Raw genomic sequence first — 22,292 nt, 5'->3', positions numbered from 1 at the left:
GGACATACTGTAGGAAATCCAACAAAGGGCCATGACGATGAAGGGACTGGATCCCCTATCCTGTGAGATGAGGCTGAGAGAGCTGGGACTGTTCAGTCTGGAGAAGGGAAGGATCAGGAGGATTTTATCCATGTGGAAAATACCTGATGGGAGGAGTAGGAAAGAAGGAGCCAGGCTCTTTTCAGTGATGCTCAGTGACAGGACCAGAGGCAAAGACCACAAAATGAGGCCTCCCCTGAGTATCAGGAAATGCTGTTTTACTGAGGGTGACCAAGCACTGGTATAAGTTGCCTAGTGAAGCTGTGGAGTCTCCATCCCTGGAAATATTCAGATGGAGTCTGGACATGGTTCTGAGCCACTGCTGGTTGTAGTTGGCCCGGCTTGAGCAGAAGGGTTGGGACCAAATGATCTTCAGAGGTTCCTCTGAACCTCAACAATTCTGTGATTGTTAGCACTTTAGCATTTTAGGACTTCACCTCCTCTTTACCCATACTCTACAGCCTGAGCCAACATAGTACTTGCCTTTCCTCATGACAATATACAGAAACAAAACCCACTTCTCTAACTGAATCTAGCAAATAGTTTATATGCCATATTACCATGGGATTTTATGGATGTAGAACTAAGAATCATAGAATAGTTAGGGTTGGAAAGGACCTTAAGATCAGCTAGCTCCAGCCCATCTGCCACAGTCAGGGACACCTTCTACTAGATGAGGTTGCTCAAAGCCCTGTCCAACCTGGCCTTGAAACACTAATGGAGCATTCACAGCTTCCCTCAGCAACCCACTTCTGTGTGCCTCACCACACTGACAGTAAAGAATTTCTTCCTTTTATCCAGTCTAAACCTCTGCTGTTTAAGTTTCAACCCGTTACCCCTTGTCCTATCGCTACAGTCCCTAATGAATAGTCCCTCCCCAGCATCCCTGTAGGCCCCCTTCAGGTACTGGAAGGCTGCTATGAGGTCTCCACGCAGCCTTCTCTTCTCCAGGCTGAACAGACCCAACTTTCTCAGCCTCTTCATCTGGGAGGTGCTCCACTCCCCTGATCATCCTTGTGGCCCTCCTCTGGACTTGTTCTAACAGTACCATGTCCTTTCTATGTTGAGGACACCAGAACTGCACACAATACTCCAAGTGGGGTCTCACAAGAGCAGAGTAGAGGGGCAGGATCACCTCCTTCAACCTGCTGGTCATGCTCCTTTTGATGCAGCCCAGGATACGGTTGGCTTTCTGGGTTGTGAGCGCACACTGAAGCTGGCTCATGTTCATTTTCTCATCAACCAACACCCCCAAGTCCTTTTCCGCAGGACTACCATGAGTTTCCTTTTTGCCCAACCTGTAGCTGTGCCTGGGATTGCTCCCACCCAGGTGTAGGACCTTGCACTTGGCATGGTTAAACTTCATGAGGTTGGCATCAGCCCACCTCACAAGTGAGTCAAGGTCCCTCTGAATGGCATTCCTTCCCTCTAGCGTATCAACAGAACCACACAGCTTGGTGTCATCGGCAAACTTGCGGAGGGCACACTCAATTCCATTGTCCATGTCACCAACAAAGATGTTAAACAAGACCGGTCCCAACACCGATCCCTGAGGGACACCACTTGTTACTGGTCTCCAGCTTGGCATTGACCCATTGACCACAACTCTGTGTGCGCCCATCCAGCCAGCTCTTTATCCACTGAGTGGTCCACCTATCAAACTGATGTCTCTCCAATTTAGAGACAAGGATGTCATGTGGGACAGTGTCAAATGCTTTGCACAAGTCCAGGTAGATGACGTCAACTGCTCCTCCCCTGTCCATCAGTTTCATAGCCCCATCATAGAAGGCCACCAAATTGGTCAGGCAGGATTTCCCCCTAGTAAAGCCATGCTGGCTGTCACCAAGCACCTTGTTGTTTTTCATGTACCTTAGCATGCCTTTCAGGAGAATCTGCTCCCAGATTTTGCCAGGCACAGAGGTGAGACTGACTGGTCTGTAATTCCCCAGGTCATCCGTTTTCCCCTTCTTGAAAATGGGGGTTATATTTCCCTTTTTCCAGTCATCAGGAACTTCACCTGACTGCCATGATTTTTCAACTGTGATGGCCAGTGGCTTAGCAACTTCATTTGCCAGCTCCTTCAGGAGCTCCGAATAGATTCCACCAGGTCCCATGGACTTGGGTCCATCAGGTTCTTAAGATGGTTCTGAACCAGATCCTCTCTTACAGTGGGCCCAAGGTCTTGATTCTCATAGTCCCTGCATCTGCCTTCCAAGACTTGGTTGGTGTGGTCAGAGCCTCTGCCAGTGAAGACCAAGGCAAAGAAGCCATTCAGAACCTCAGCCTTCTCCAAAGCCAACTCTCTGAGCAGGATGAAGAAGATCACGTTGTTTGCGAACAGAGAGACAACAATTATTCTATGTGCCTGATGGGTTTGGTGCTGTGATTTTCAATTTCCTTCCCTGATATGTGGATTCATAAAAGTTTTCCAGAGGGGACAGTCTGCTACTAGGAACATCACATGCAGCAGCTTCTGTACTGTATGTCTGAATTTGGCTTTTTCAGATCCCCCAGAAGTAGTTCTGGAATCTACAGACTCAAAATCCTTGGCTAATCAGTATGTTTCATCTCATTAGGAAGCCACATTAAAAGACTAAGCATAGTCATTCACTTCCATTCTCGAGAGCTCTGATTTGCTACAGATATCAGAGCAGGAATGAAGAGAAATCCAGTGTTTTCTTCCCAGACATATACTAGAATGGTGCTGACACTTTCATGAGGTTTTTAGTCGTAGTCTGAGGAGAACAGCCTACATAATTGTGAAGAACCACCTTTCGGCTGAGATATTATGCAAGACATTTTCATTAATGTATTTTACATTTCATTTAGGTATGTCCTTGTGCCAAAACAAAGATGAAATGCATAAACATTATACAAAATGATTCGCATAGATTGCACAGATACACAGGAAAGAATTATTAATCCTACTGTTCATGCAATATTTTACACCTAATTGAGAAGATTTGGATTATCTTAGTAATATTTAATTATATGATTGGGATACAATTACATGCCTTTGATAAAATTATTAAGAAATCCAAAGACCAATTACATATATTACAAAGACCAATCCATATATTACACACACTAATCAAGTAATAATCATCTAACAACAATAAGTACTTCATATGCTTTACCAAGAATTACTTATCATACTCACCAACAAGCTTTTTAATTAACTGGGCAAATTCTAAGATAGTGTGCTCTTCTGGGTTTCCCTGGAAATGGAAGGGATATTCATGACAATAACAATTCATTTCTGATATGATTCCAACAGGGTCATGTAAAGCTATGAAAGAGGTAAACGTCATGCTTTATTCCTACTTTGATGAAAAAATAAAAATTAACTTTGACCAGCTCCATATTTACTAGAAAAGCTGCCTTCCATTACATTTGCCTTACTAATTCAATGTATGTAGGGGGGGCATAAAAAAAAAATCAGGCTGTAAAGTATGGGCAAATGTACTTCAATCACAGTAAAGGCATATACCACTCAGCAGCCCACACAACTACATCACCGTTTGAAATCTGGATTCAAGGACTTTGCTGAGTCAAGGACAGATGATACAATGAAGTATGCTAAATTCTCAGTTCATCCAAAGTTAGGAAACCAAACTAATTTAGCTGCTAGCAATCACTTCCACATTTCCTACAGCTGACATATCAGTCTGTATAAGCGCTACTTGCTTGCTTATACAATATTCCTTATTTTTTTCTCTAAACAACTTGCACGTGAGCTCCAGATGAACATTTCAGAACAAAACACTAAATGAAAAGCTTACTGTTCGCATTAGCTTACCTTCATCAAAACTAATTCTCTCCATCCCTAGCTTTTCTTGTTGTAAACCTCTTTACTATATCTTGTTTGACTTAAAGCTGAATATTTGGGTACATATAGATTTAAATACTGAGTTTTCTGGAAACAAAACGTGATAGGGTTTGAAAAATATCAGCATTTGAATGGAAATATAGAAATGAATTCCTGACCACAGTAAAAAAGGAAATCTAGTGAACAACTAACTGCCTTGCAGAGTTAAATGTCTGACCTGGCAAGAGCTGGCCTACACGGAAATGACCAAGCATATGTATCCTTTTTCTGTTCTTGTATACACTGCTGAGAGTAAGGTGAGAGAACAAAAATCTTATTAGAAAAGTTCTAAGCAGCTGTAATCAATATTAGAAAATTATACCATACAATTGTTAGTGTATTCTGCACATCCCCCATGTTTGTTATTTTTTTTGTTTGCTTGTTTTTGTTTGCTTGTTTTGGGGTTTTTTTGTGGGTTTTTTTTGGGAGGGGGTTATCCTGTTCTTGGAACTGTAAAATCACAACATCTAGGGTCTTGCTTATAAAGAGAATACATGGAAGAATGTATTATTCCTAATGGAAAGAGCTTTTTTGCTCCATTTATTTCTTCTAGAAATCAGCATCAGTAACAAGGAGGGAAACAGAGGTGATGCTGGCCACCACACAGTAAACACAGTAGAGTGAAGGTCTCATACTCACCAAGTTGACAGGACTGCTGACATTGCTGTTCATCAACGCCACCAACCCGTTCACAAGATCGCTATAAAAATGGGAAGAACAGATTGAGGCAATTTCCACTTCCCTATAAATAATATTCTTGTCTAAAAAGAGAGCTGCCTCCTCAGAGCTCCAGTAAAGCAGATCAGGCAGCAGTGTATACAGTGCATACTTCAATGGGTGCATGCTTTCTTGGCTGTTTGTTCCACAGTCCCTGTTGATGTACTGAACTGGAGGTTAGTTTGAAAGGGTGATTATCATTGGGACACACTGTCTATAGTTCACCTGATCATATCAAAGACAATTGAAAAAAAAAATCAAATTACCAAAAGATAATTAAAACTTCTTCTTCCCTCCAGTACCCAGGCATATTTAGAAGGCCCATTTCCAACACATTTCAAACAGAACAAATTATACAGATGCACATGACACACTCCCCTTAACCCCTCTCTTGCAGTTTGTTGTTTGAATTGTCCATTTCATAAGTTCTTAAACAAGGTTTGTTAAAAAACAGTATTTCACAGAATCATAGACTGGTTTCGGTTGGAAGGGACCTTAAGACCATCTAGTTCCAACACCCCCCACCATGAGCAGGGATGCCTCACACCAGACCAGGTTGCTCAACGCCCTCTCCAAACCGGACTTGAACACTGAAGGGATGGAGCATTTGGTGTTACCTCCCTCCAGCAAAATAATCCAAAATTATTTTGGATTATCAGCAACAAATTTAGCAACTTGCCCCTGGACATACAAATCCAGATCCCTTTCATTATGACTTACAATCAGGAACAAAGTGGCTACTTTGAACTCTCAGAGTTTCCATAATGTCTATTACTGGCTGTTATTACTTTCAGCAGAGGAAAAGAACAGTCTTAAGCAGAGAATCATTAAACCAACCCAGAAGCCTGACATAGATGCTTAGCTAGCATGACAGAAGATTCTGAGGAACAGATTCTCTTTTTCATATCAAAGTACACTGCAGTATTGCTAACACCGCAAATACCCCCTCAGCAGGTTCCGTTCCCAGGATGGGGACATGTGAATGTACTGTGCACACTGATCACAGCACCCCCAAAGACACGAGGTGGCAGTATTGCATTAAAATGCAAGGAGTGGCAAACTGCTCAGCATGAAAAACTTACCTACCCATTAACTGGCTGCCCCTTGACAGGAAGAACACATGAATATCTCAATTCAAAGCTCTAAACCAGCTAACATTTTGTTTCTTGGTACTTTTAAAAACTTCTGTGTCTCCCTTCTGAAAGTAAATCTGGCCTAAGAATAAACAAAGTTTCTTTGACTAAAACATACATGCATGCAAAGCTGGCCAAGCTCAAAGAACCATCAAGTGAAGTAAATATCAGACAGTTACAAACACGGCTTACCTGACATACTGGAAAGCTCTCGTCTGAGTTCCAGGCCCATAGACCTAAAACCAGATGAAAATTACGAAAGTTACATCAACACAGAAGTTCTCTGTCGCCCAATCACCTTTTCCACACCACTCTAGAAAAACATTCCAAGGACAAACACCTGAGACACAAGCTCAAGGTTACAGGAATGGAAAAAGATGTGCCTGCAGAGCCTTTGGTAAAGTATCAGTTCTTTGAAGGTCTTTCTTCCTCCTCTTGGACATGTCTCCAGTAAACAGAACTGTAGGCATTTTATTAACCAGAACTCTGCATGTAGGAAACATACTTAGGGATGTAGGACAGAGCCATGGTTTGTCTCTCCTGGAACACTGGAAGAAGCTGCAGCATACATGCAGCCAGAAAAGAGAGCCAAATGTTTAAAGCAAACCTCAGACTACTAAGAAGTGGTTATGATTAGAATTTTTATTTGCTCTTAAAAACAACCAACTTCAGAGACTACCAAATATTAGTGGTCTCAAAAAAAATTGTCAAAAAAAACCAACCCCAAACACTGTACGCATTTAAAGCAATCAGGGGCAGGGAGGGGGAATCATTTGGCCCTAAATAGTATTATTTGAGGAAATGGGAGGTGAGTAATTTCTAGAAGATGAGACTCCCAGATTCGCATCAAAATCTTAAGATGAAAAGGGAAAAAATAGAAAGGTTTCTCAGGTTATGTGCTGCCAACTTTGGAGCAAGAAAGCTGCTAAAGTTCAACCAGACATTAAAGTATACTTGCAGTGTACATAATGGCATCAGAAAACATTATTTTCTTCACTGTTTAATTGCCTGCTGTACTTAAGTCCCTAGAACATGAATACTTAAAATTCTGAAGGCTATCAGTAGGCACATTTAAGTGGCGAAAGCACTGAACGTTAACTGGGGACACACACATCAACCTGCTACAGCAGAAAAGCTTTTTGGAAGGACAGGACAGAAACCATGTTTGTCTTCCCAGGGGACAGGAAGGACTATACGAATGGTATACACATCATAATTTGTCACTTGGTAAACCTGCTGCTCTCTTGAGGCAGATACAGAATCGGGAGTTCACATTTTAGCAGATATTGGGTAAGATCGGGGTTTGAGATGTTACTCAATAACTGATTTGGAGAGAATGCAGAAGGAGAGCACACTGATGGCCTGATGGACTCCCAAAGCAAACAGGAAACAGATTTTACATAGATAAATAGAGCTTTCCACTTCTTTTCTTTTAGCTTGTAGGGTAAGTTTTACAGAACTAAGTCATTTGCGCATGGTTTCTTGCAAAGTCATCTATGTGGCTACCTTTCTTATTTGCAGGCAATAGCTAGAAAATACAATGTAGTTTCCTCCTCCTCCCAGTTTCTCTTGATACATCCTTAATTTTCTTAATAAACCTTTCCTTTAGAATAATACAAAGCAAAAATGAGTGTGTTTGCATAGGCTAGAATATCTTCAAATTAAAGAGATGGTTCAAATGGAGTAAATAATTTCTTGAGAACACAGAGATTGAGTTCATTCAGTTTCTGGAAAGGTGGACACTTGGTATTCCTGTCAGCCAAATTCTGTGATGATACAAGGGGGATTTTTTTTTCACAATTACCACTTATTGCTGATAATTCACTTTATTTGACCTGAGCAGCTAAACAACTCTCCCCTTAGTCCTTTTGTCATATTCAGTAATTTTCAGTATCAGTTACTTCCTACAAAATGGTGATGTTGGGCAAAATGTTCTATTTTATCCTCTATTACATTCTTGATAAAGTCTAGATAGCACAGCAGTTGCAGTAATAATGACAGAAAAAGCTCTCAATATTGCCTCCCACAGAACAGCACTGACTCCAGACTTCTGTGAGTCTGGGGGCAAGAAACCTCAGTGTTTTCTAAAATCCATTTTCTTTCAGAGCACATGAGGATAGGATATAAAGACAAACAGTTCTTCATGTCATTGAATGGCCATTACTTACTGTTAGTGGTTCTCCCTGGAGAGCTTGTAGGATAAAATTACTGACAACTCTACCATCATTCATATGCATTCGAGGACCAAAGGTATTGAATATTCTGGCAACCCTCACTTCAACTCCTTCCTGTAGGCAAAGAAAACAGAATTGTTATTACCTTAGTAAAAGTGCTTTTTGTCCTAAAAGTGCAAATTAATCCTCCCTCTCCAAAAGCTTTCTTAACAATCTCTCTTACAGCTTTAACAAGCATTGTTTTCTCACCATGAAATAGTTCTAAACTCCCCTCAATGCTACTGGTTGTAGTAGTGGGTAGAGCAAGGTAATTTATACTGGTTCTCAGTATTTGTAATGCAAATTCTAAATCTGTGCTAGAACAGCTGATGATCTCAGCATGTGCATTTTCTTCCAGCCAGCAAGAACTTAAAGACTTTCCAATAGTACCCTTCCAACAGCTTATTTCACCTGGTATTTATCTACATATTTTGCACATAAGTGAAGTCTCACAATCATCAGACCAAGGTAGCACTTCCAAAGATCAGAAAAGTTGAACACTTCAGATAAATATCTTAATGAATGCCGTAAAGTAGGGGGCTTTGTGACCACTGCTACAATGTTTCTTAGCTCCCTGACACTTAGTAGGCTGTATAAATTCACACATTTCACACATTCAGAGTCCAGGTCTCTTCAATAGCTTAGTTTTTTTCAAGAAACGTCTCTATCATTCCAGAAGTCCTTTCTGTGGAATATTCTGCAATTTTTCAAAGCAAAATGAAACAAATACGTGAAATTGGAAAACTTGACTGGTCAAAACATTTTAACACTGAGAGATTGTGGACCAAGTAATCTCTCCAGGTATTTTCTGTTTGTTAGCACTCATTTTGACAAGCCACAGCTCATGATAAAGCCTCCAAGAAGGATGTTTGGCCTTTATGTGCTGACGCATGCATTTGGCTCCCAATGAGTTCAGAGCAGTGTGGTATGCTATGAACAGATAGATGCTATCATCCAAGGCTGATAACCACAAGGCAGGGAGGAAGGTGTCAACTTCACCTCAGGCCTATGCATCTTCCTCATACTCCCCCATCCTCAACCCTCCCAGAAAAAGCCATCTTTCTATCAGTCACAGGAAACACTTCTTATCTGAAGCAAACTGTGCTTCTGATTAAACTGAAGAAACTGAAGTCATAAAACACAATGCTCTAGAGTTGCAAACAGCCAGTTATTCCTTTGGAGGATTCACAGAGCATCTTGTATTTTCAATGCCTTTTACTAAGGTATTTTAATAAGGCTTAGACCAATGCTTGCCATTTTCTTGGACAATGAGAGTGTGGGTGGAAGAAGTGTAGTGTTTGTCCATCTGTGCCTGAAGGCTACAGCTTGTGCATACTTCATTCAAGAGAGATCTGGAAACACATTTTTCTTCAAAATAAACATACTTCACAAGTACAAGAGAAACTTGGAGGAAAATCTGATCTTCTCTCCTGGGTCTCTAAGTGATTCATGAGCACATGAAATCTCAAAGAAGTTCTGTGAAAGCAATTTCATTAGCTTTTTACAAATGAGAGAGAGAGAGGCAAAAGGCACATTTAACACTTTGGCTATTGGTGTTGAGAAATGGGAAACACCAAGTAGTATAGGTAAAGCCTAACACTTCCTAGTATGCAGAAGGCCAAACAACATCCAGTTCTGTTTAACTGCAGGTAAGGTTTTAGTTACCACTTTCAGGTGTTTATATTTGCAACTAAATTGTAAGCTTAAAGTAACCAGAAAGGTAATTATTGTGCCATAGGAAAAGCTACAGTCTTGAGTCTTTGTCACACAGGCATCTTGCATCCGCAACATAGCCAAAAAAATAACCTCACAACATCCACCTGGACCTGCTGAGAGGCCCTGAAAGGAGCAGGAGTCCCTTCCCACGCAATATTCATCAGCTGTGAACATATTTTTTATTTCCCATTAGCTAAAAAAGCACAGCACATTGTAACACATCAAACATGTAATTCCAGCAGCATGGGGCAGAGCCATTCCCAATGCCTTCCAAGTACCTGGAAATACACACTCTGATGGAGTTGCTGCTTTTTTCCTTTTGCCCAGCACTCTGTCTTAAAAAGGACACTGTCTCCTTCAGGGAGGGAATGTGTTCCATGTGGGTTTTCCAGATACTGCCATTAATAACAAGTACAGAAAATGAGGCACTTGGAAGCTAATACTCAAGTTAAAAATAGCTCATTAAACAATGCTGACGAAAAAGCCTCTTTGGTACTACACAAGTTACAGCAGCAGCCTTGTTTCCCAGTACTGGCTGGAAACTAGCAAGGGATCTAGAAAAGAAAAACAAAACATTCTCTACAGGCACTTACTCATAGCCACAGTGAATCCAGCATTTCTTCTCCCTTCTATTTATTCCCCTTCCACCATGCTAATGTTCTCTTTTAAAATTAAGAACTTTTTATTTATAGTGTCATCTAGCAAAGCTTTTCTCTGCATCCTACTGCTTTGAAAAATCTGTTTTCTGTGCAGCTGAATTTTCACTTGTGCCTGTAAAACTGGGATCTGTCTACTTAAAAAAAAAACCCAAAACCTCCTCTTCCACAGACAGACTTTGGAGATAACAACTTGAAAATTGTTCTAAGTTTTCTTTCGCCATTTCCTGAATATCTCTTTTGAATTGATCCTTTTTTTCATGCTTATTAACTTTACTCCTTTTTGTATTAACTGCCTACAAATACTTATGGCAAACTCCTACCTATGTCCTGTCATTCTGTTTATCAGCAAGATGTTAATCATGACTGAACACCTCCACCATAGTCCCACTAGTGAAGCCAGTCACTTCCTCTGTTTTGCAGCCATTAAGTCATGTACAATATTTTACTTTACCCTACAGAAAGAAAAACTTCTTTGTCCCACATTTGTACTGCTAAACAAGAGACAGTGTGAAAGTAATCCCTGACACTCAGATCAAAAGTGATAAACTGACTTTTGTCCCCACGGTTTAAGACTATACTTTCCTATAGAAAACTAATTAGAGCAATTCCTTGAGCAATCAAAAAAAAAGAGCCTGAAATCAAGTTAATAAAATGCAGCACTGTGAGCTAGCAAAACACTTCAGCTCACTATTATTTACTATATGGACATGTTCACAGAGACTGTACCTGTAGAGATGGAGAGAGAAGACAGAAAAGATGCAAGGAATACTTACAGAAAATCTTACACAGATAGCTCCTCTGAATAATACTCATACTATTCTACAGCTGTCAGTCAAAAACTAGCATTAATTATCCAGTCTCCCCTGGAAAACAAACTTGTCCACAGTCTTCAGCATGATTCTTTGCCACTTAGCTCTACAGCTCCCTGCTCCAGAAGCATCAACGATGCTATAACACCATCTTAATTGGAAAAGACATTTTAATTTTATGAGCCTTTTAAGAAAAGGTATGTCCTCATGTTGACTGTCCCAGAAAACAGACCAATACAGAATACAACTAAATTTCAAGAGGTTCTTTTAACTGAAACAGCTCAAACATATGCTGCAGCTGTAATTCATAAGGATATCAGGCAAGATTTTCTTGCAAATTAAGCATACTTTTTGTAAAGTCTATGGATCTATCTGAACAGCAAGAATGAACTAGATTGCCCTGCATAAAAAAAAATCAGGAAAGGGAAAGTTGCAATTGTTTCTTCTACAGCAGACAACTGGGTTCAAACTATCTGACAGGGAAAGCCCAGACAGTTGCATGGGTATCACTTTGACCTGCTAAAAGCCTATAAAATTACTATGTCTGCTGCTATCTCTTGCTTTCTTAGTCACTCTTTTACTGATTCACATACTTTCCCACGTGTTTCAGAGATCATCAACTAACTTGCAAAATTGTTCCCAAAACCCTGAACTGTAAGCACAGCAAACATACTAACACAGTATTCAGCAATATCCATCTGTGATGTGTTTAAGCTACAATACTCTACACTGAGGCTGGTCCAAAGTATGTATGTACTGCCTATTGTATTAGCAAAATAAGATTTTGGTTACTAATAGATTTTTAACACTGTTTTGCAAAAACAGTAAAGCTGAGATCTGAATTTCATAAGCAGTAATGCCCCTAAACAAGCTAGGAAGGACAAACACAATGGCCCAAACTCTTATTTTGGCATAATACAAGTCTCTGAACACAAACAAGGCGTACCTCCACTACTTTCACCTTATGGCCGAAATATTACCATGCTTATAGTTCAATACTTTCCAGATTAGAGAAGCAACACCTTCTCTTTGAGGTCTCTTCATACCATAATTTATATCTCCCTGCTAAAAATACATCCTATTTCTAACACTTGCCCCAGTTCACAGACCTCTTGTATGTACTGTACATGGCCAATGTAAACAGCCACAGGCCTGTTCCACCAGCACATTAACTGCCTGTATTTGTTCTGTCCATGGCTCTGATAATCACTGCAATACAATCTTCTGCAGTTGTCTGGGGTTCAAGGTTATTTTGCAATTGTTAACAGTACAGAGCATATAGAAATGATATAGATACTAGAGCATTAGCAACACCATTGTGTGTGAATATGGGGCTGAGGTTCCAACACTTTTGTCCTGCTTTATTTTCTTATAATTTAGAAAGTGCTGCTCCACTGTCAGAAAAAAAAATCCTTATATTACATCCATGCTATCTTTGTATTTGCAAGTTCTGACAACTCAGGTAAAACACTACTATTTAGAAACAGATACTTAAATAATGAAACTCCACTTACAGAAGGACGCCTATTACTAATGACACAATAAAACATCAGTTTGCATTTTCAGAATACTCAGTTACTGCAGTGTTCTCTGCTTTTCAACTCAATTACTCCAACTGAATGTTACCAACAGGTAGCTTTGGAAAACTATTCTACTTCTGCAATTGTACAAGACCAAACACAATGTTCTGGTTCGCATACAGAGCTCCTACTCAGCAAAATAAATTTTAACAGCTCTAATAACTCATTAGAAAGTGTGTAGAACTATTAGTCCAATAGCGCAGAGAAAACATACCAGCAGATTTTAGAAAAAGGCAGGACTACTAGAAGGACTGTACAACGGTAACCAGAACAAGCCAGTTTCAAAAGCTTAGCATTATTTAATTCCTAAATTATTAGGATTTAACTTTATTGAACTATGGTGAAGGATTTTTCTCTGTGGTTTCTCTTTTCCAAAGCATAAAAGCCTATTTGTGAACCCTGCAGTTACAATGGTTGAAAGCAGCACTGTTTCCCCTTTCAAAGTGGAGCCAGCTAATCAGGAAGATAAAAACAACTAACCACAAACAGTACTTCAAACTTTCAACGGAACTGCCACATTTATTGAAAACATTAATTATGAGTGTGTGACCTCAGACTTTGCAGCGGAAAGGAAACGTGGACAACTCTTTTCTTTCTAAATTTCCCTGACTTTGTATATAACAACTCAGATGGGACACCAGTTGTGGTGCTGCACTTCAAGGGTGTCAACGCCCCTGCAGTCAGCAGTGAGAGTCTGCAGCATCTCAGCTCTACCTTACAGGCAGTACCCATGGTTGCTGAATGCCTGTAGCATCTTATAGACTCTCCTCTCCAACCTCTGTTTCGCTAATATTCCTGGATATGAAAATCTTCTTCATGGCTTCTAGAAAGCTAGAGGGCTCCATGACAGCTCTTATCACTATAATTTAGCTGTGGCCTGGTACACATCCAACAGTAATTACCATCTGTGCCATTAAAGAACTGTTGTCTAGGCTTTTGACCATTGCCCTGAGGAGATGCAATACTTCCTCTTCTCCTGCTGTGCTGTCAAAACCAAAAACAATTCAATTTCATTCTTCCACAAAAACATCAATTCTTCAGCTTTTCTTAAGCAAAGTGCTAGCAAACTTCAAGTGACAAAACCAAAAAATAGTACTGCGTGCTTAAAAATACTCTATGTTGAATATCAAGGAAAGAAAACAAGTAATGATTAGGGAATACAGGATAAACTCCCCCAGGACATTAAAGCAAACAGCTTTAATTCAATATAGCTATATGCTATCTTATTACTCAACATCTATCTTGTTATTCACTATTCAATGCCTTTTCAGTTGCAATTTAATCAACAGTTTTCATTACCCCCACATTTACATCAAGGCTTTTTATGATTGCTGAAACCAGCTCAATTTGTGAATTAAAGATTAGGGGGAAAGCACAAGTTAATATAGAACAGAAAATCACCCTTGTGTTGCAGTTGCAATGCACTCCAATATTTAACAAAATTCAGCATCAATTTGCATGTGTTAATCTCTCACACTAATATAATATACTTCATTTCTAACATGTTAGAGGTTCTTGCCTATTAAGATTTTTTGGCACCTCGAACCTCCACAGTCCTGGTTACAAAACATTCTATAATGCAGACCATAACATTTGTCCACTAAAAGAAGGTTATAATTAATATTTGATTGTGATACCTCGAGTTACTTCTATATGCTTGTGTACAGTGGATACTTAATTGGAAGATCTAAGCCATTCTAAGGCAATTTGAAAACTATCACATGTACAACTAAGCCCATTTGCTACCACTGACACTTGCAGAGTCACACAGATGGTATCAGAAAAAGATGAAGAAAGTGGAAGGAGATGAACAATTTCCCTGCAACATTCTACGGTGACCTGAAGTGTTCCTTCAGCTCTGGGGAATTTCCTTACAGATCAATGGTATAAGAAATTAAAACTAGTTCACAAAACATTCTTTATATGCTAAGTGTTTAAAGTGCTGTGTATTTGTATTTACAACACACCTAAGTAAACCTACCAGATCCCTGCCATGAAGGAAGTGTCAGATTCTGACTAGTATTTAAATCAAGCCAGAGATGGAGGGTACATGAATATTCTGATTTCCAGGTAGCTCCACAATTCCAATCACAATTAAAAAAGTTAAATGTATACTGAATGGCAACTCATGAACAAGGCACAAAATTCACAATGCAAAACTATGTGCTGAAACTCCCCTCCTACCTTTTATTTTCTCCACCACGCACACCCCATTTTCTCCACCTGGATATGTCCAGGAGGACTTTACTTGCATTTGGAAAATACTGTTCATTTTGGAAAATGATGGTATTACCTTATCTAGTAAAACAGAAGTTCTATGAAGGAGAAAAATTACTAACTGTGTGATGGTATCACAACTTTAGCAAGTCACTCACATATCTATATATGAAGTTTATGCAAAAAATATCCTTCAGGAGGACAGGGAAAGATAGGCAGAATAGTAATAAAGATAAGAGTATTGAAAGAAGAAAGCAAACAGATTGACAAGCTGTTATTATAAGAGAGTTTCAAAACTACACCTTCCATCTTGTTAAACTATAGTTTTGCACTGAGTGGCAAAGTTTTGCATTTGAATTAAGGCACTGAGTGAACTGAAAATGGCTTTCCAGGAGAGAGTGCTTAGCAAGCACTGAAAAAGAGATGAAGAGAAGGGAATTACGAATAGGTCTGAACCAGAGGATGCAAGTCTGTTCCTAGATGAACAGGGCAAGGAACTAAAGCAGCCTGCAGCTTGAGAAAAGCTCCAGAAAGAGGTACTTCCATGCACATTAAGGAACATGCTTACCTATGCTCCCCAGTGAATTTATGGAAGAACTGTTCCCAGCAGCCTATAGCAAATATCTCTCAACCCACACACTCAGGTGCCTCACATGGGATGAGGTGAACTTGTGTACATGCTTTGAATTTATGAGCCCTGCTTTTCTTCAGCAAATATTTCACTCCCCACCTCTTATTTCAAACAGACATCTATATAGTACTGAACACTACTACTGCCCTTGGACTCTTTGATAAGGAAGTACTGCTGGGCTTGTTTAAAGACAGCAGGGTAAAGAGGAGATGAAGTCAAGAAATAATTCATAGGGTCAAAATAAGTGAACAGAACAATGCTGCCAGCACAAAAGAGTGCACCAGAAAGATCTTGGTCAGAAAAGCTATGGAGGAATTCTAACAACTGTGAAAAAAGAGTCACCTTTGACTAGATTCAAGAACTATCCTGATTCAAACAGCCTGCCTGGAAATATAATACAGAAGTCAATTTTTATTTTATATTTTTTTGTGAATCATAGAATCATAGAACAGTTAGGGTTGGAAAGGACCTTAAGATCATCTAGTTCCAACACCCCTGCCATGGGCAGGGACACCTCACACTAAACCATATCACCCAAGGCTTTGTCCAACCTGGCCTTGAACACTGCCAGGGATGGAGCATTCACAGCCTCCCTGGGCAACCCATTCCAGTGCCTCACCACCCTCACAGTAAAGAATTTCTTCCTTATATCCAGTCTAAACCTCTGCTGTTTAAGTTTCAACCCGTTACCCCTTGTCCTATCACTACAGTCCCTAATGAATAGTCCCTCCCCAGCATCCCTGTAGGCCCCCTTCAAATACTGGAAGGCTGCTATGAAGATGATTAGGTATTTAAGGTAGCTAGGAATGTGTGTGATGATTGAAATCTTTTGAAGAAATGACAACAAAAAGCAGAGAGAAATTTGCTTGTACTGTTTTTGAAGCTGAGAAGATCCTGGAAATATTTTAGCCTGAAATCATGTAAATCCAGATAGTTTGGGCTAGGTCACTCCTATCTGAAAATCCTCTTAAAAGCGTAATACTTATTTTCAAAGAAGTCACACCTTTCCTCCTAAAGTTTCCTCCATTAATAACAGTGTATCATCTAAACTGAAAAAAAAAAAGCCCCAAAACAGCTCAACAGTGTTTCAGAATATATATGAACATGGGACATGCTTGGGCAAACTTCACCAACCCATAATGAAGTACAAGAAATATCTCCTAGAGATGCCCCTAAGACAGATAGCTCATTTGCATCATGAGTTTTCACTTAACGTATGTGTGCACTACAGTTCTGCCTTACAAACCTTTACTGTCCTCTGTAAATCCTGCATAAGATTTATGGTATAGTATCATGACTCATCTTGTGGCTTTAAGATACAGCCCATGATTTTCAAAATGACCTACAGTCTTGTCTTTCTAAAATAATATTGCAGTGTGTACCATTAACTTGCAAAAAAATACACCCTACAGCACAATAGTATCTCATAAACCCCACAATATTCAGACCTATGAGGAGTATTTTGCTACAGTGAAGTACTGAAGACATCATCTTGAACAAAAGCAGTGCCACCATGCTGGACCTTAATCGATTTGAAAGAGAGCAAAGGAGACACAAACTTTTGCCTTCTCTGCCTGGCAGAAGAGAAAATTTACTACCACCTTTGTACTAAAGCACTATCCCTACAGTCTTTAACAGTTAAATATCATTCTATAGTCAAGGTTTTTAAAAGTACTTATTATTTCATAATTTCTACTCTACAGAATATACTACATTTGATTAGTATCTTTGTACATTAAGGTTAGAAACACTGAGAAACAGTGATATGACTCTTTAGTGTGACACACAGTCTATCAGAGACAGCAATTACATAAGACTAACATACAGGTAAAGAGCGGGTTAATTAATGACAAGATTCTACTCGCTGATTATTAAACCCAGAGAAACTGGCATGTATAATTTCAAAAATGTTTTAAATTGTATTTCTATCTTAGGTTACTGTATTTCTTTGGAAAAGTGCATTATATAGTTAAGTATCCGTATCTCCTATTAAGGTCTGTATTTATCCTTACACAATTTAAAAACATTTCTAAGGTGATTTAAAATATTTTGCTCCTATATAGATACTCACTGAAGAAGTTCTTAATTGTTACCTGTATATTCTGATTTCAATTATGCCATTAAGCATTCTACATTTATCAGTAATAGCCCTATTCAGCAAAGCACTTCTCAGCACAGGTCCAACTTGAAACAACTCTTCTCTAGCTCCCAAAATTAGGAAGTTCACCCCAGTTTAACCTGTCTAAAAACTATTTACGATACTGAAAAACACATCTAATAAGACTAAAGCATATTTTCTTGTAGAACACTGCTCATCTGAAAAAAAAACCACAATAGATGGATGCTATAAAACTTTTGCATTAAACAGATTTTGCAACTACAGTATGAGTGCTCCTACTCAAGATATTATTTCCCCTCTTACACCTGAAGTGCACATATTCCAGTTTTACCATACATTTAGCCTTCATTAATTACAGAAAATCCATTGAATCTCATACAAGTTCAATACCTGCTTCATGTATGCATAGCACATGGTCTCTGCAACCCTCTTTCCTTCATCATAGCAGGCTCTGGGACCTATTGGATTCACATGGCCCCAGTAATCCTCATTTTGAGGGTGAACTTCAGGATCTATGGGAAAAAATAAAACACCTTAAATTACCTTCTAGTAAAAAGGTGACTATATATCATCTTCCAGTAGATCATCAGTGCTATATAATTCAACAGTTTATCTCTGAGCTATGTATTTAAAAAACAATATGTTTGAACACCATTCCTTTTAAGCATAGTCACTGGAAGCATGAAAGTGACACTTAAGGAAGATGCAGCAAGCAAGATAACTGAATACAAGCAAACAACAGCCATCATCTGCTTTCCCCAAAAGAGTGTGTGAACAGATGATTAAATTCAACTCCTCTGAAAAACCAGACAATTTCGAGGACGCAAATACGACTCTTATCTAATGTAATCCAGAAGAGATATTACAGGTTTTGTAGGCAGCATTTTTTACTGTATTTGGAAAAAACTGTAAAGCATTTTCAAGTTTTATAAAACAAGAAACAGGGAAAGAAAAATGGGAAAAAAGTACTGCATTTCTTAAAGAATAACGCAATGTACCACAATGTACTTGCTATATTTCTTCTGGTTTATCCTAAGCATATGCTGCTTAGAGACATGATTACATAGGAATTCTGGCTGAGAGTCAGAGCAATGGTAAATGCAGAGAAGTTTTATGTGATTATAAAAGCATATGACATTCCTAATAGGTCCCCAAAAGCTGTTGTAATCTGGAAGCCACTTCAGTTTCTGTCTCCTTTCTGGCACAGGCAGCTCTACGAAGCACATGGAAACTCTATGCAACACTGCTTTGAGAAGTCCTGTGGAAACAGCTAACGTATTTTCTGACTATTTTCTGCCCTTCATTTCTCAGCAAAATTGCTTTGCCCTTTTAGTCAGAGTATAATGTAAGTAGACTTGCCCTGATACACTGGATTTATTGACACAACAAAGCCTGATAATGGAAATTTCCAGGTTTTTACTTCAGCAGACAGATTGCAGCAGAGCAACAAGACTCCAGAACTCAAGCTCTTTTTTGCCTGTTGGTCCCCTGTTCCAGAACAGAGTTTGCTCACAGAGAGAGTTCTTGGGTATTCCACCTTATTCTGTGGAGGCTGACTATAGATAATCAAAGGCAAAGGCAGTAGGAATGCTGCACAGGTTCAAGCTGCTTATTTGGTTGGGTGGTCATCTTGGTGATCTTTTGCTTGGGTATTTGCTTTCAATCTTCTTGACTGAAATTAATCCACCAAAAATATATTCCTTGAGGTACGTTCTTTGCCCTTCCCCACTTTCTCCTCACAAAGCTTTGTGTTTTGTTACAAAGATCAGTATTTTCTTGTTTGTTTGGATGCTGTTTAAAGACTAGACCCTCACAACTACTGATGCTGAGCTGGTGGACTCTGCCTGCATACCTCCATTAATCTTGTAACACTGCTGTTATCGATTAGGGAAAAGTTCACAAGAGCAGGAAGTTTCTCTAGTAGGCACATGGTCTGCTACATGCCCCAAGGAAGTTCTTCAGATTCTTCCTGCACCCAGCTTAGCAGTTCTATCAGTCATTTTCTCACTACTTCACTTCTTACTAACAGTGAAAGATGTAAAGATATGGTAGTATTGCTGAATATTACATTTTAAAAGACACCACAAGAGCCTGCATGCATAATCATTACTTTCTTGGCTTGGAGGTGATGTCCTTATCCCTTTACACACCAGAGTGATTGCTAAATTCTAACAATACAGTTCATAAATGAATGGAAAGAGAGATGCAGATTTACTAACGAAATTCTCTTTCTTCACAGGTTTCAATTATGGCATACTGATTTTAATTAAGAGTTCAACACTCAAAATCCCCAACAAGCCCTTTGAAAAAAACACAGTTATAGACAACAGTCCAAGTCTACTTCTACCACTCTGACTAGAGATTTAATGCAAGTACTAATGTCTACATTTTAAACTGTCAAAGTACACCTGATAAAGAAATCATGCTAAGACAGTGATGAAAATTTATCATTCTATCATCTGACAAATGGTTTGTAAATACCCTTTTACACAGTCACATTTCAGGAACTCTGAACACTTTTTTATCCTTCTTACCTCCATATACCTCTGATGTAGAGGCCAGCAGCAGTCGTGCTCCAACACGTTTAGCTAACCCTAAATTTTGGGCAACAGGGAAAGAACAACATAATTAGAACAAGTGCAGGAATTTTTCAGTCATGTTAACTGCTTTAGTGCAATTCTATTTCACATATTTTAAAAGATAATTTAATTTCTCTCACTGGATAAATCTACCGGTAAATCATATCCATAGCTCCCACTCCAAAGCTAGGAAGCTTGAGAAACAGCAGAGCAGCACCCAGCATGAGACGTGTTTACTTCGGGAACTAAGTTACAGTGAACCAAGATCCAAGGACTTAATATATTACACCATAAATAAAGGACAAGGAAGCATAAATCATTCCAGTTAGGAAATCAGGATCTTAAAAACACCACAATATATTATGCTAACCAATGCTTAAAGATAAGCTACATAAGAAATTTATACAGAATAACACGTTATAGGACAAAAATTAATTATTTTCCCTTTCTTATGCCCCTTTAAATTGCCTGGATAATCCTACCCCATTACTCAAGATTATTCTGCACTCCATTTCTGGACTTCAAGTTGGCATGGCCAAGCAAAGAAATCTCTCACGTATGCTGTACAACCGTCTGGTACCTCAATAGCTTCTAACTCACTTAATTCTCTGAATTGTACTCAGTAGAGTACCACTCAAACGAGAAACCCAGCTGACTGAATGTCTAGGCATTTTTTTGCCTCATAACAACTCTTAGGATCACTGACAGCCAGTTCAATTTCAGGATATGCCAAATGGCTCAAAGATAGGAGAAAAAAGTAGTGAAGACTTGAGGAGTTCTTTTCATAGGCCCACCCCCAGCATTCAAACCAACAGACAAAGCTGAAAATGCTGCCTTGAATTTATCTAACACAAAGCCAGACATTAAACATTCTTGCAGAATTTGCTAGCCAGGGCATGTACAAGAGGGTACAGTACTCTTGATGTTCAGGGTTTACAGAGCCAATGATGTTTGGCCTAGTTCAGTGTTTGCTGTGATGGACAGAAAGAGTCACTCATGGTAAATGTGGGAATGTTCCACTTTACTGAAGTGAAAAGTGCTGTCATGAACACAACTTTGCTATAAAAATCCCATGCCTTTACTTGTTCCTATGACTTCTATAATTACAGCACAGTCCATAGCCAAGTTACAGGCATGAAGTTCTTTTTCTTTGACAGCCAAGCTTGCATGTTGTCAGAGTTCATCTGTAGATATATTTAAAGTATGAAAGTCTACAAAGCAGGACACCCCCTACCTTATATTTCTTAAAGAACCAATTCTCTGAAATGTACAACTCTCATGTGCTATCCTCCCCTCTCCCCAGTAACTCTGTCCAGGTCATATTATGTCTAATCAAGTTAAGTAAGAAAAAAAGATTTCCACTTACCCAACATATTTAATGTTCCAATAGTGTTGGTCTTCAATGTTTTTATAGGATTATACATATAATTTGGAGGAGAAGCAGGAGATGCTAGATGATAGATCTGATCCACTACAGAAAACCAGGGGGGAAGAAAGTGTTATTATTATCCCATGTAATACATTAAATGAGAAAGTATTATAATTGAAAAACAAGTACTTCCTCCTGCATTTCCTAACGTCAAAACTCAGAACTTCCTGTATTGCTACCTATGGATGTAACATGAATCAATGTTAGAAAGAACTACTTAAAAAAAAAAACAAAAACAAAAAAAACCCACCAAAACCACAAACAAACCCCAAACAAAAAACACCAGACGAACCCCAACCCATGCATAAGCAAATACCAAAAAATTTACACCTAAGATCCAATGAAAGAGTGTGATGCGTAAGAAAGAACAAATCCCCTGCACCAAGGTCAACCCAAAAAAATTAGTGAAAAGGTGAGGTAAGAATCAGAATCACAGGATGGAAGAAAGGGAAATTCCTTCTTTGTCTTACAAAGGGAAGTTTGTTTTTTTAAACAGACTTGGCACCAAAACCAGAAAGAACTTGGAGAAGTCAAGGCTAGCTGCTATTCTGACAGAACACAATACTGCATGGCATAAGGCTGT

At 39.1% G+C, this 22,292-nt stretch overlaps 1 protein-coding gene across 4 annotated transcripts in view; it reads right to left on the bottom strand.

Annotated features, from left to right (window-relative positions):
• UXS1 (UDP-glucuronate decarboxylase 1) overlaps window positions 1–22,292 on the bottom strand; it is a 62,324-nt gene that overhangs the window by 3,443 nt on the left and 36,589 nt on the right. For all 4 annotated transcript variants that reach the window (XM_034059990.1, XM_034059991.1, XM_031051161.2 and 1 more), the window contains 7 exons: window positions 21,647–21,751; window positions 20,236–20,295; window positions 18,092–18,213; window positions 7,926–8,045; window positions 5,950–5,993; window positions 4,547–4,607; window positions 3,200–3,257 (listed from right to left, as the gene is read on the bottom strand). In XM_034059990.1, the coding sequence (XP_033915881.1) occupies window positions 3,200–3,257; window positions 4,547–4,607; window positions 5,950–5,993; window positions 7,926–8,045; window positions 18,092–18,213; window positions 20,236–20,295; window positions 21,647–21,751 (570 nt within the window). The remainder of the gene's footprint in view (window positions 1–3,199; window positions 3,258–4,546; window positions 4,608–5,949; window positions 5,994–7,925; window positions 8,046–18,091; window positions 18,214–20,235; window positions 20,296–21,646; window positions 21,752–22,292) is intronic.

Source organism: Melopsittacus undulatus, chromosome 2 (genome assembly GCF_012275295.1).
Source record: "Melopsittacus undulatus isolate bMelUnd1 chromosome 2, bMelUnd1.mat.Z, whole genome shotgun sequence".
NCBI classification, from domain to species: Eukaryota; Metazoa; Chordata; class Aves; order Psittaciformes; family Psittaculidae; genus Melopsittacus; species Melopsittacus undulatus.
Note: the sequence above shows the minus strand (reverse complement) of the source record. Positions and strands in the feature narration are given on the sequence as shown.